Source organism: Hemitrygon akajei, chromosome 6, assembly GCF_048418815.1.
Source record: "Hemitrygon akajei chromosome 6, sHemAka1.3, whole genome shotgun sequence".
In the NCBI taxonomy this organism is placed as follows: Eukaryota; Metazoa; Chordata; class Chondrichthyes; order Myliobatiformes; family Dasyatidae; genus Hemitrygon; species Hemitrygon akajei.
Genome location: NC_133129.1, coordinates 184,510,865 through 184,525,295, shown reverse-complemented (window position 1 = coordinate 184,525,295; position 14,431 = coordinate 184,510,865). Strand labels below are relative to the sequence as shown.

The window sequence follows — 14,431 nt, the reverse complement described above, 5'->3', positions numbered from 1 at the left end:
TTCTGGCCACCCACCTACAGGAGAGATATCAATAAACTTGCAAGACTGCAGAGAAAATGTTGTTGGGACTTGAGGAGCTGAGTTATAGGGAAAGATTGAATAGGTTAGGTCTCTATTCCCTAGAATGTAGAAGACTGATTTATTCCCTGGAGAACGAGGGGAGATCTTATAGACGTATACAAATTTATGAGGGGTATAGATATAGGAAATACAAGTGGGTTGTTCCACTGAGGTTGAATGAGACTAGAACTAGAGGTCCTAAGTGTGGAGTGAAAGGTGAAATATTTCAGTGGAACTACTTCATTCAGAGAGGGGTAAGAGTTTTGAACAAGCTGCCAGTGATGCAGGTTCGATTGCAACATTTAAGAGGAGTTTGGGTAGGTACATAGATGGGAGGGGGTATGGATGGCTATGGTTCCATGCAGGTAGATGGGACGAGACAGAAGACCAGATCAGTGCAGATTAGATGGGCCAAAGGGTCTGTTTCTGCACCGAAGTATTCTATGACTCTGTAACTGGAAAGCAAATAACTTTGGAGAGTTGTCAGACAGGAAATATTTGTGAACATGGGTGAGGATTTTATCAAGTCTTACCACATGGAGACTGCCCCTTTGGCCCACCAGGTTCTGGAGAAGGCAGGAGAATGGGGTTGAGAGGGATAATAAATCAGCCATGATGGAATGGCGGAGCAGATTCAATAGGCTGACTGGTCTGATTCTGCTCCTGTGCCTTATGGTCTTATGGTCTCTCCAACCAGGCTGCAGATCGCAAGAATGACAGGAGTGCAGCAAAGGATGTGGTCAACCACAACAAGGTCAAATCAATGGCGAGCCAGTTACTGGCCAAGTTCGAGGAGAACGCGCCAAGCACGTCGCTGCAGAGACAGGTGAGGAACAGGCCCTCAGGCCTTCCCTGCTGGAACCCTCCCCCCTCCTGCCGTTGGGGATGTGTGAATCACATTGACAAATCATTCCAGTCTCTGCAGGAGAGAGTGGCTTGGTTTGGATGGGAGGAGCGGGCTCCCATTGTATCCCGTGCTGGTGTCGGTGCGATTCCATTAGCTGGTTGCCAAGGCTGGTCCAGCAGGTAATCTGTGGATCCAGTACAACTGAGCTTTGACTGATCCCTGGATCCAGTACACATCGCTGAGGTTGCAATGGGCCGCCAATGGTGGTAATTAATGATGAGATTTGGGTTGGAGAGTATCGATGTATCGGTACTGATGCATTAATATTGGTTTATTATTGTCACGTGTACAGAGATACAGTGAGAAGCTTGTCTTGCACAATGTTCATACAGATCAGATCATTACACAGTCCATGAGGGTAAAAAAAGGGAAAACAACAGAATGCAGATAAAATGGTTACAGTTATAGAGAGAGTGCGGTACCGGTGAACAATAAATTGCAAAGTCGTATTGAGGTTGATTGTGAGCTCAGGACTCCATCTTATTGAACAAGAGCTGGATTCTGCGTCTGATAACAGTGGCATACAAGCTCTCCTTGAGCCTGGGGGGACGTGCTTTCAGGCTTTTGGATCTTTTGCTTGATGGGAGAGGGGAGAAGAGAGGATGTCTGAGGCAGGTAAGGTTTTTAATTACGCTGGCTGCTTTACTGAGGCAGTGAGCAGTGTAGGTGAGGCTGATTTCTGTGATGTGCTGATCTGTGTTCACAGCTCTCTTCACTTTCTTGTGGTAACGATGTGTATATTCAAACGTTTGTGTCTCTTCCCGATGGAAACGGGGGAGAATGATGGGGGTGAGGAGTTGTTGATTACATTGGCTGCCATGAGAGGTCCGTTCGACAATAGGATAAAGACTGTTCTTGAGCCTGAAGATGTGTATGTAATGTTCAAGCGTTTGTATCTTCTGCCCAATGCAAGACGGGGGGTGTGGGGAGAGAGCTGTGAGGGGTTTTGGATTGTGTTGGCGGTGAGGAAGGTGGGAGACTTGTGAGCTGAGTTGAGTGCGTTGCGGAGGGGTGTGAAGCTGGTGGTGGCGTGTGTGAATACTTGAACCTCGGGAGCCTCCACTGAAGGTTTTCATGGCACCATCGCCACTTCAGTGCTCAGATACCATGTCGTTCACAAGGTAGCCTTCACCTCTGAATCACTCTGTCTGCATTCTCTAAACTGTTTATATCTGAGTTCCTTGTGCTTAAAGTCACCAATTCTCTCCTTTCTCCTCTTTCTTCATCTCTTCCTCTCTCTTGTCTGTCCGGTGAGGGACAGGTGCCTTCCTGTGTAATGAAATCTTCATCACCCGTTATGTCTGAGTGTCACGTGAACCCTCGCTTCCTTAACTCCCGGGACCAGACAGGATCTGACCTCTGCTCACGACCCAGACAGGTATGACGATGAATGTCACTGCTTTGTCATGCAGATAACGATGAGAGTAAATGAGTAGACGCCCGTTGGCACCTTGGGCTTTGATTTATTGTTGTCATGTGGATGACGATGAGTGTAAATGAGTAGACGCCCGTTGGCACCTTGGGCTTTGATTTATTGTTGTCATGTGGATGACGATACAGTGAGAAGCTTGTCTTGCATACTGTCCATACAGATCAGATCATTACACAGTGCACAAGGGAAAACAATGACAGAATGCAGAATAAAGTGTTACAGCTCCAGAGAGAGTGCAGCGCAGGTAAATAATAACGTGCAAGATCAGAATGAGACAGACTGAGGTCAAGAGTCTGCTTTATGCTGGGGGACCGTTCAGTCGCCTGTAACAGCAGGATTGAAGCTGTACTTGAGCCTGGGGGGATGTGCTTTCAGGGTTTAGTATCTCTCACCTGGTGAAAAGAGAATGTCTGAGGTGGGGGGGGGGGGGTCTTTGATAACGCCGGCTGCTTTACTGAGGCAGTGAGAGTGTAGAGAGAGTCCATGGAGGGGAGGCTGGTTTCTGTGAGGTGCTGAGCTGTGTCCACACTCTCTGCGGTTTCCTGTGGTCACAGGCAGAGCAGCTGCCGTACCAAACTGTGAGACATCCAGATAGGATGTATATAGTGTATTGGTAAACGTTGGTAAGGGTCAGTTGGGGGGGGGTGCTGGGGTGGGGGGGTTGATGCCACATTTCTTTAGTCACCCGAGGTCACTGCTAGCTTTGTAATTACTCCCATTGAGTTTGTTCATTTGTTATGTGCTGTGTGGTATGACATGGGCAATTATCCTCTCATGAGCATCAGCGTGCTTGGCAAGTTTTCCTACAGAAGTCATTTGTCATTGCCTTCTTCTGGGCAGTGTCTTTACAAGACGGGTGTCCCCAGCCATTATCAATACTCTTCAGAGATTGTCTGCCTGGTGTCAGTGGTCACGTAACCAGGACTTGTGATGTGCACCGGCTGCTCATACGACCATCCACCACCTCCCATGGCTTCACATGACCCTGATCGGGGGCTAAGCAGGTGCTACACCTTGCCCAAGGGTGACTGCAGGCTAGCAGAGGGAAGGAGTGTAACCCTGAGGCTCCATCCATCACAAGCAGATAGTGACAAGACCAGAACTGGCAGGGGGACTCCTATTCAAAGCTAAAGACTGCTCGTCATGGCTTGCAGTCTTCAGTGATCACACAGGTTCAAGATACAAGCAAAGTGAAACCCTGAATGTAGCCGAGCAGAATGAATCATTTGAAACCGAGTTTATAGTTTTTACTCATTGGTACAAGTTCAAGTTCACTATTGTTTAACTGCATGTATACAGCCAAACAAAACAATATTCTCCCCAATCTGGTGCACAACACAGTACATATAACACACACACACAATACATAAAGCAATATTACCACTAATAAATTAGCAAATAATAAGGTGCATTTATGATACAAGTTAAAAAGTAAACAATTTAATACTACCAACAATTCATACAGAACAGCGCCACGGTAGCGTGGCAGTTAGCATGTCGCTATTACATCTCGAGGAGTCAGAGTTCAATTCTGATGTCACCTGTAAGGAGTCTCTGTATGTCCTTCCTGCGTGGGTTTCCTCCGGGTGCTCTGGTTTCCTCCCACAGTCCAAAGACAAGTAGGTTAATTGGTCATTGTAAATTGTCCCGTGATTACGTGAGGGTAAATGGAGGTTCCTGGGCCGGTGTGGCTCAAAGGGTTGTATCTGTATCTCTAAATAAATAAATACGTAATGAGACCTGGGTGGTGGCCGGGAGTTTGCTCACTGCAGGAAGAATCTGTTTCCCATTCTAACAGCTCTTGTCCTAAGGCTACATTACTTCCAGCTTATCGGTAGTGGGTGAGATTGTTGGACGGAAGAATATTTCTGTTTTTTGGATAAAATATTAGTGGGATCAGCATTTGTCAATTAGAAAACTTCCCTGTTTTCGGACTCAAACATTTAAGGTGAAGTCGTCGATGGTTAGATGATGTCTTTAATTTTAAATCCAGAATGTGATGGTGAATTTGCAATTTCCTCAATCTTTTCTGTTTACATTACAATGTTTGCAAAAGGATTGTTAATGACAGCACTGCTATAATTAGGCTCCCGACAGGCAATTCAGTTCCCTTAAATTATCCCCTTTCCTGTTTGAAATTCCAGCGTGTGCGATATACCAGAGACTGCCCATGTAAAATCAAAAACTCTGCATAATGCCTCTGAGTATTTTCTGGGATCACCAGTTTCATGTGCAGCTTCCATATCCCCTGTCTCATTCTGGTGTTCCTGTCGCTCACAGGTGACAGTGGCCAGAGAAGGCAGGTGACGCAGTGAGTTCAACCCTGCTGTCTGTGCGGAGTTTGTACGTTCTCCCTTTGACAGCGTGGGTTTCCCACCAGGTGCTCCAGTTCCCTCCCATGTCCCAACTCCTCACGGATCAGGATTGAACTTCCTGTAGGAGCACCACCGAGAGTGTCTCACCCGGCTGCATCATGGCGTGGTACACGAACTGCAAGGCATCCGAGACAAGGAGAACAGTAACAAATGACCCATTTGTGACACTTACTGGGAGCATTCTAGAGGAAGGATCCCTACCACCCAGCCCACAATCATTTTGACCCAGTACCGTCAGGAAGGAGATACAGGAGTGTCAGGACTAAGACTGGGTAACAGCTTCTTCCCTCAGGCTGTGAGACTAATGAATACCCTGCCACCACCGAGGTCTCGTCACTAGGACAGCGAGCTGTTGACTATTCGCCTGTGCTGCAGTTCACTACATGCATTTTGAATTATATTTTATTAACGTGTGGTGTTATTTTGGTTTATGTGCTGTGTGTGATATATGTGGGTGCACCGTGGCCCAGGGGAATGTTGTTTCATTCGGTTGTACAGTCAGGTGACAGTGAGTTAGGGTCTGTGAGGCAGTGAGGAAACGGCTCCCCCAGCTGACTCACTTGCTTTCTACAGAGCCCAAGCCTGGCCAATCAGGTAAGCAGTCTGCACTGATGAAGATGCAAGTGTTTGAAATGATGGCGTCCAATTTCAAATTAGCAGTGAGCTGTGCACCCACCATGTTCTGTCTGTGTTACGTATAGCAGTACAGGCCCTTCTGCCCTCAGTGTATCAGTACAGGCCCTTCTGCCCTCAGTGTAGCAGTACAGGCCCTTCTGCCCTCAGTGTATCAGTACAGGCCCTTCTGCCCTCAGTGTATCAGTACAGGCCCTTCTGCCCTCAGTGTAGCAGTACAGGCCCTTCTGCCCTCAGTGTATCAGTACAGGCCCTTCTGCCCTCAGTGTTGTGCCAACTTTATATCCTCGTCTAAGATCAATCTCACCCTTCCCTCACACAGAGCCCTCCATTTTTCCATCATCCATGTGTCTAAGAGTCACGTAAATGCCCCAGTGTATCTGTCTCTACCATCAGCCTGGTGGCTATTCCATGCACCCTCCACTCTGTAAAAAAAAAAAGCTAACGCTTACACCATCTTATACTTTCCTCCAATCACCTTTAAACGATTCCTCCTTGTATTAGCCATTTCTGCCCTGGGAAAATGTCTCTGGCTATCCACTCTATCTATGCTTCTTATCATCTTGTACATCTCTATTAAACCAGTTACCTCTCATCCTCCTCCTCTCCAAAAACAAAAGCCCTAGCATGCCCAACCTATCTTCATTAGACATGTTCACTAATCCAGGCAGCATCCAGGTAGATCTCCTCTGCACCCTCTCCAAAGCTTCCACATCCTTCCTATAATGAAATGAATGCAGTATTCTAAGTGTGGTCCAACCAGGGTTTTAAAGAGCTGCAACATTACCTCACGACTCTAAAACTCAATGTCATGACTAATGATATGCCTTCTTAACCACCCTATCAACTTAAGCGGCAACTTAGAGGGATCTATGGATGTGACCCCAAGATTCCCCTATTCCACCATACTTTTAAGAATCCTCCCATTAACCCCATACTCTGCCTTCAAATTCCACCTTCCGATGTGAATCACTTCACACTTTGCTGGACCAAACTCCATCTGCCACTTGTCAGCCCAGCTCTGCATCCTATCAGTGTCCCATTGTAACCTACAGCAATGTTTTATACTGTCCCCAACACCACCAGCCTTCATCTGCAACCCTTCCACTTCTTCATCCAAGTCATTTATAAAATTCACAAAGAGCAGAGATCCCTGTGGAACAGCCATGGTCCCCGACCTCCAAGCAGAATACGCTGCATCTACTACCAGACTCTAACTTCTGTGGGCAAGCCAATTCTGAATCCACACAGTCAGGTTTCCCTGGATCCCATGCCTCCTGACGTTCCTAATGAACCTACCATGGGGAACCTTATCAAGTGCCTTACTGAAATCCATATACACTGCATCCACTACTCTACCTTCGTCAATGTGCTATGTCACATCCTCAAAGAATTCAGTCAGTCTCGTGAGGCTCAAATTACCCCTCACGAAGCCATTCTGACTAGCCCTAATCAGACTATGCTTCTCCAAATGCTCATAAATCCTGTGTGTGTAAACCCTCTCCAGTAGTTTGCCCACCTCTGACGTAAGACTCACTGGTCTATGATTCCCAGCGTCAGTACTCTCACCTTACTTAAATAACGTAATAACATTTGCCACCTCCTGTGGCCAATAAGGAAGCAAAGATCGTTGTCAGAAGCAATGTTCTGTCTGTTACTGCCACGTTTGGTCTGTGCTGCTGTGTTCTGTCTGCCTGCATCCTCCGGCACCCTTCTGCTGGCCATCAGGCCTCTGTCTTGACCTGTGTTTCCGGGGACAACTGCCTGGCGCCTGCTGCTACCTTCCCGCTGAAGATTTGGTGAAGCGTCCAGGTACCGCTCACGGGGTCACCTGTTGTGTTTTGCCTGGCAGTCTGACCTTGCGGCCAGCGCTGACCACGTGATCAGAGAGGCCAAGTCCATCAGGATGGCCGAGAGCCAGACGGGGCTGACCAAGCGGCTGTCAGTGACTCCTCATTCTGCTCTCGCTCTCTCCGGTGTCCTGCAACGCCTTCAGCGTCTGGAGGAGACCCTCGAACAGGTGATGAACTGCTGGTACTCTTTCCTCCTCTTGACACACTCTGTCTCTCAGTCCGTACACAGTCTGTCCCTCCCCCCCCCGCTCTCACACACGCTGTCTCTCAGTCCGTACACAGTCTGTCCCTCCCCCCCGCTCTCACACACTCTGTCTCTCAGTCCGTACACAGACAGTCGGTCTCCTTCCGCCCCCGCTCTCACACACACTCTCTCTCTCAGTCCGTACACAGACAGTCGGTCTCCTTCCGCCCCCGCTCTCACACACACTCTGTCACACAGTCTGTCTCTCAGTCCGTACACAGGCAGGCAGTCTCTCCCTCCCCCCCCCCCACCCCCGCTCTCACACACACTCTGTCACACAGTCTGTCTCTCAGTCCGTATACAGACAGTCAGTCTCTCCTTCCCCCCCACTCTCACACACAGTCGGTCTCTCAGTCCATAGACAGTCAGTCTCTCCCTCTCCCCCGCTCTCACACACACTCTGTCATACAGTCTGTCTCTCAGTCCATACACAGTCTCTCCCTCTCCCCCGCTCTCACACACACTCTGTCACACAGTCTGTCTCTCAGTCCGTACACAGGCAGGCAGTCTCTCTGCCTCCCCACTCCCCCATCATTCTCCCCTTCTCCCCGCGCGCTCTCCCCCCATCACCCCCTATCTCTCACCCCTCTCAACCCCCCCACACAACTTTTGCCCTCTTGCCTCCAGTGCTGTGTATTTCATACAGAACTCTGAGAAACTCCAACCAGCCTCACTTCCCCGACTTTCCCTGGAGTCTCGCAACTCTTTTCCTCTTTAAAATATTTACCCAGTTCTCTGTTAAATCTGCTTCCCCTGCCCTTCCTGATTGCATAACTCACTGATTGAAAACATTTCCCCTTGTCTTCCCTCTGCTTCCCTTGTGGATTGCTTTAATTTGCCTCCTCTGATTGTCGACTCCGCTGGAGCTGCAAACATTCTCTCCTGATTTACCCTGTCCCAATGCCTCCAGAACCTTCTCCACTGTTGGAACTTGGCCCGCCTGTCCCCTAGGTGTTGTTGGATTGGCTGCCTGCCCCGTAACTCCAGGAGAGGGTGGACGCAAAGCACAGAGCCAGAGGTCACTGCGCTGCCCGACAGCAGACTAGTTGCATGCTCTGCACTGTGACATCGGGCGGGTTTGCTCTGATGAGCTTAGAGTGAAGTGACACTTGCATGCTTGGGTAAATCTAAGACAGGTTCAAGAGAAGTTTAACGATTGTTTAAAGTTTAGCTTTATTCATCACATTGAACACACAGTGAGATGATGTCCCTCTGAAGTTGTGTGGTGGTCTTGTTGTGTTCCAAGCTGTGGGCTCACCCTCGGCCTGTGCTAACCCTCTCCCCCACTCCACCTGCTGCTGTTCTCCTTCCTGGTCTTGCCGTAACTTTTCTCTTGCTTTCCTCTCTTGCCCGGCACGCCGCAGAGGAGGGCTCTGTCTCTGGCACAAGGTGAAGTTCCCTTTAGCAGGAAGAGCATTAAGGAGCGAGGGGCTCACCTGACCGCACTCTTTGGGGGCAGGACCCTCAAGCAACAGGTCTGTACTCTCTGGACGTGTGTTCCTCTGTGTCTGAGCCGTTATGTTGATTTGAACAGTTCTTGACAGAGCCTCCCAAGATGCCTGAACTACAAGCCAAAATATCCAGGTGCACAGCTTAAAGCACAGAGTAATCTGATGTTATTGGTGAGTTTTGTGTTACGAGTCTGAGGAATAGGGATAAACTGGTTTTGCTTACTGTCCATCCAGATAGCAAGGTAAGGTAATAACAGAGTGCAGAGTAAGGAGTAACAGCCCCGGAGAAGGTGCAGTGTAAGTAGACAGTAATGTGCAGATTCACAAGAAGGTGGATTGAGGTTCAGAGTCTACCTTATTGGACTAAGAGGCTGCTCCATAGTCTTAAAACAATGGGATAGCAGCTGATCTGGAGTCCATTCAGACTTTAATATCTTCTGCCCAATGGGGGGAGGAGTAAGAGAATACTCGGGGTCGTTGATTATCTGGCTGTTTTACTGAGGCAGTGATAAGTGTAGATTGAGACCACAGAGGGGAGGTTGTTTTCCAAGGAGTGCAGAGCTGTGTCCACAACTCTCTGCAGTTTCTTGCAGTCACCGGCAGAGCAATTGCCGTACCTAGCTGTGCTGTATCCAGACTGGATGCTTTCTCTGGTGTGTAAATGAAAATCGGTATCTGTGCTTTTTCTTACTGAGCAGCAGCACACACAGGAAGGGCAGAAGGGCCTCTCCACCAGTCAGTCCACATGTGAAGTAGACGGTGGTTGTCATATTCGGGGTGGACCAGATCTCCATTGTCTCAATGATAACATTAGAAACACTACAAGTTGCTGAAAACCTGAGTTAAAATCCAGAAAAGTGCTGGGAAATGCTCGTTAATACGAGAGATTCTGCAGACGCTGGAAATCCAGAGTAACACACCCAGAATGTTGCCGGAACACAGCAGGTCAGGCAGTGCCTATGGAGGGAATAAACAGTCGATGTTTTGGGCTGAGACCCTCCGTCAGGACCTGTTTATTCCTTTCCATAGATGCTGCCTGCCCTGCTGAGTTCCTCCAGCGTTGTGTGTGTTACTGCAGAATATCTCGTGTTCAGGAGTAATTAATCCTGATTTGCTCTTCGCATCGTTTCTATTCCTGCTTCTCTCGTTCACTCGTCTTTGCTCTTCTTTTCTCGGTTCCTTCCTGCACGTGCCATCTCGCCTTCATCCGCTGGCGGTAAAGCCGGTGCTATCAGACTCCATCTCATGCCGTCCCGTCTCAAGTGCTTTCTCCACCCACAGCTGCTCCTCCAGCACGTCTCCTGCTCTCCACCCTCCAACACAGGTACCAGCGAGCGCAGATCTCTGCTCCCATGCCGTACGCTCTACCCACAGCTGCTCCTCCAGCACGTCTCCTGCTCGCCATCCTCCAACACAGGTACCAGCGAGCGCAGATCTCTGCTCCCATGCCGTACGCTCTACCCACAGCTGCTCCTCCAGCACGTCTCCTGCTCTCCATCCTCCAACACAGGTACCAGCGAGCACAGATCTCTGCTCCCATGCCGTACGCTCTACCCACAGCTGCTCCTCCAGCACGTCTCCTGCTCTCCACCCTCCAACACAGGTACCAGCGAGCGCAGATCTCTGCTCCCATGCCGTACGCTCTACCCACAGCTGCTCCTCCAGCACGTCTCCTGCTCTCCACCCTCCAACACAGGTACCAGCGAGCGCAGATCTCTGCTCCCATGCCGTACGCTCTACCCACAGCTGCTCCTCCAGCACGTCTCCTGCTCGCCATCCTCCAACACAGGTACCAGCGAGCGCAGATCTCTGCTCCCATGCCGTACGCTCTACCCACAGCTGCTCCTCCAGCACGTCTCCTGCTCTCCATCCTCCAACACAGGTACCAGCGAGCACAGATCTCTGCTCCCATGCCGTACGCTCTACCCACAGCTGCTCCTCCAGCACGTCTCCTGCTCTCCATCCTCCAACACAGGTACCAGCGAGCACAGATCTCTGCTCCCATGCCGTACGCTCCACCCACAGCTGCTCCTCCAGCACGTCTCCTGCTCTCCATCCTCCAACACAGGTACCAGCGAGCGCAGATCTCTGCTCCCATGCCGTACGCTCCACCCACAGCTGCTCCTCCATCCTCCAACACAGGTACCAGCGAGCGCAGATCTCTGCTCCCATGCCGTACGCTTCACCCGCCTGCTGACTCCTACTAACTTCAAGCGCCCGTGGGTGCTCACATTGAGAATGCCTTCATCTCCCGTGCTCAGTGATGGTTCTCTCTGGGTTAGTGACCTGTGGAAAAGGGACTTTGGCATTTCTAGAACACCGACTGCCTCCCCTTCTTTGGCCAATGAGGAACCAAGTGTGATGGGTGGTGTCCTCATGTGGAAGAGGGAGGTCTCACGATCGATAATGTGAGAGAGATCGCAGGGCTGGCTTTCCTGAGGTTGATGGAAAGGTTATATTGGCTGTGAGACGGTGGTTCATCAATACAAGCCTCCCCTCCAAACGCTGTTCATCTTCAGGTGTTCTGCCTGAGGGGAGGGGGGCTTTCCTCAGTACCTTCCCTCGTTTACTTCCCACTGTATGACCCATCCTCAGTACTGCTCCTCCCTCAGTACCACCCCTCCCACAGTGTGACCCTCCCTCAGTGCCACCCCTCCCACAGTGTGACCCTCTCTCAGTACCACCCCTCCCACAGTGTGACCCTCCCTCGGTACCACCCGTCCCACAGTGTGACTCACCCTCAGTACCACCCCTCCCACAGTGTGACCCTCCCTCAGTACCACCCCTCCCACAGTGTGACCCTCCCTCAGTGCCACCCCTCCCACAGTGTGACCCTCTCTCAGTACCACCCCTCCCACAGTGTGACCCTCCCTCGGTACCACCCCTCCCACAGTGTGACCTTCACTCAGTACCACCCCTCCCACAGTGTGACCCTCCCTTGGTACCACCCCTCCCACAGTGTGACCCTCCCTCAGTACCACCCCTCCCGCAGTGTGACCCTCCCTCAGTATCACCCCTCCCGCAGTGTGACCCTCCCTCGGTACCACCCCTCCCACAGTGTGACCCTCCCTCAGTACCACCCCTCCCGCAGTGTGACCCTCCCTCAGTATCACCCCTCCCACAGTGTGACCCTCTCTCAGTACCACCCCTCCCACAGTGTGACCCTCCCTCGGTACCACCCCTCCCACAGTGTGACCCTCCCTCGGTACCACCCCTCCCGCAGTGTGACCCTCCCTCAGTATCACCCCTCCCACAGTGTGACCCTCCCTCGGTACCACCCCTCCCACAGTGTGACCCTCCCTCAGTAGCACACCTCCCACAGTGTGACCCTCCCTCAGTACCACCCCTCCCACAGTGTGACCCTCACTCGGTACCACCCCTCCCACAGTGTGACCCTCACTCAGTACCCTCCCCTCCCACAGTGTGACCCTCACTCAGTACCACCCCTCCCACAGTGTGACCCTCCCTCAGTATCACCCCTCCCACAGTGTGACCCTCACTCAGTACCACCCCACCACGGTGTGACCCTCACTCGGTACCACCCCTCCCACAGTGTGACCCTCTCTCAGTATCACCCCTCCCACAGTGTGACCCTCCCACAGTGTGACCCTCCCTTGGTACCACCCCTCCCACAGTGTGACCCTCACTCAGTACCACCCCACCACGGTGTGACCCTCCCTCATGAGGCTCTCTCTGCACCTACTCTCTTTCTTGGCTTTTCGGATGCCTGTTCTCTCTGGTTGGTTAGATACAGTTCAGGGTGTGGTTAGTAGTAATTAACTAGGTGTTGACACACATTTAATAAACAAGTTGAGGAATATTGTTAAAGGACCATTAGTATCAGACTTGTGAGAGTGAATCCTTCAGTCTACTTCTCCTGAACTCCAGCCCACAAATTTAACTATTTCCTCTCTCACTGTTGATCTTTCCCTCTGCTCTTCTCTTCTCCTACCCTCCTGTTGCTGTTTCTGTTGTCCGGGCAATATTATCTCCCCCCCCCCCCCCCTCCCCCCGAGATCAGGTACGTGATATCAGGGAGGCTGCCCTTCATTTGGAAAGGATGTTTCTCAGCAGAAACGATGAATCGAGGGTTCCGGCTGAGAAGACAGTGAAGGTGAGTGGGAATGTGGATCGGTGGTGCTGCAGATCTCCGATGATGTGAGGCTGAATTCATTGAGTCAAGTACCATGAAAACTTTCTTGTAGCAGCAACTCAGACACGTGGGTGCTGAGCACGCACTGGCTGTAAATTATACAAGGCAGCAAAGAACTGCAAAACAGGACATTAGAAAGGCTCTCCGCTGGTCAAGGTCAACCATGGATGTTGTGTCCTAGTTGTCCACATGATACCCAAGCCAGGGCAGTACGATATGGAGACAAGCAGCAGGCTTGGTAGCTGTGAGAAGATGGTATAGCCTGGGTCTTGGGAATCTTTGATAAATGCATTTCCACCAGTAGATGGTGTCAGTAGTGGGAAGGGCTGTCTGTGATGTACCAGACGGTTTCCCTCTGTGCTACTTGTCCTGTCAAGCCCGTGAAAGACCAATCAAAATCTTCAGTTAGTCTCATTCCAACTCTCTCTCTCTCTCTTTCTCCCCCGTCGAACGTTCCTGTTGACCTGATCCGCCGGCCCTTTCAGTCCACATATCCTCGATCCAAGCATCTTACTGTGAAGATATGCTGGTGCCTGTGATGTTTCCAAACATCTCGTGCTCCCCCCTCCAGCTTTTTTGCCAACAACCTTCTATCTGTGGCCCTGATAACGTCTGGATGCTAATGATGTTCCAATGGATCTGTCATTTCAGACCTTATTGATTGTGTTCAGTCTCCCAGTAATTCTAATATCTCTGATCTCTTCCCATTAACTGAAACCAAGGATCCTCTTCAGTTTAGAGATATTTAGGGAATTGAAGCCAAATTGTGGGCTGCCAGAATCTACGTTGAGTGCTCTCTGTTCTCTCTGCTTGTAGACATCTTGTACCAAACCCTGTCCCTTGAGTGAAAACGGGAGCTCTCGATCTACAAACTCCAACCAGCGCTGTCACAGACAGGTAGACCTTGTGATGTGGATTGGCATGTTGAGCCTTGACCAGTGCATGCATCGCTTTTCTTCACGTAGCATTTACCCATTGAGTGCGGACACACACGGATGTGGACACGTGTGCACACGGACAGACACGTGTGCACGCGGACAGACACGTGGACACATGGATAATCTTTGTTTTAGATATACAAGTAGAGAGGTATTATCCAAGGGTGCCAATATTTCAAGTTCTTAAGGGACTGAGTTATAGGGAGAAGTTGGACAGGCAAGGACTTTACTCCTTGAGGTGTGGGAGATTAAGAGTGACCTTCGAGATGTATACGATCATGGCGGACACAGATGAATGAATGCACTCAGTTTTTTTCTAGAGTGCATAGGTTGCGGGGGAGAGGGAAGAGATTTAAGAGGAATTTGAGTGGCAGGGTTTTTACCC

General features: G+C 50.4%; 1 protein-coding gene across 13 annotated transcripts in view; it reads left to right on the top strand.

The window, feature by feature from the left end:
• The window catches only part of LOC140729753 (F-actin-monooxygenase MICAL2-like), a 261,577-nt gene that overhangs the window by 146,142 nt on the left and 101,004 nt on the right, over positions 1 to 14,431 (top strand). For 5 of the 13 annotated variants that reach the window (XM_073049926.1, XM_073049928.1, XM_073049924.1 and 2 more), the window contains exons 16-22: positions 758 to 886; positions 2,229 to 2,345; positions 7,260 to 7,427; positions 8,869 to 8,979; positions 10,178 to 10,930; positions 12,977 to 13,069; positions 13,925 to 14,005. In XM_073049926.1, the coding sequence (XP_072906027.1) occupies positions 758 to 886; positions 2,229 to 2,345; positions 7,260 to 7,427; positions 8,869 to 8,979; positions 10,178 to 10,930; positions 12,977 to 13,069; positions 13,925 to 14,005 (1,452 nt within the window). Of the gene's footprint in view, positions 1 to 757; positions 887 to 2,228; positions 2,346 to 7,259; positions 7,428 to 8,868; positions 8,980 to 10,177; positions 10,931 to 11,097; positions 11,667 to 12,976; positions 13,070 to 13,924; positions 14,006 to 14,431 lie in introns of those variants that run through there. The other 8 variants (XM_073049935.1, XM_073049934.1, XM_073049931.1 and 5 more) reach the window with 7 other exon arrangements.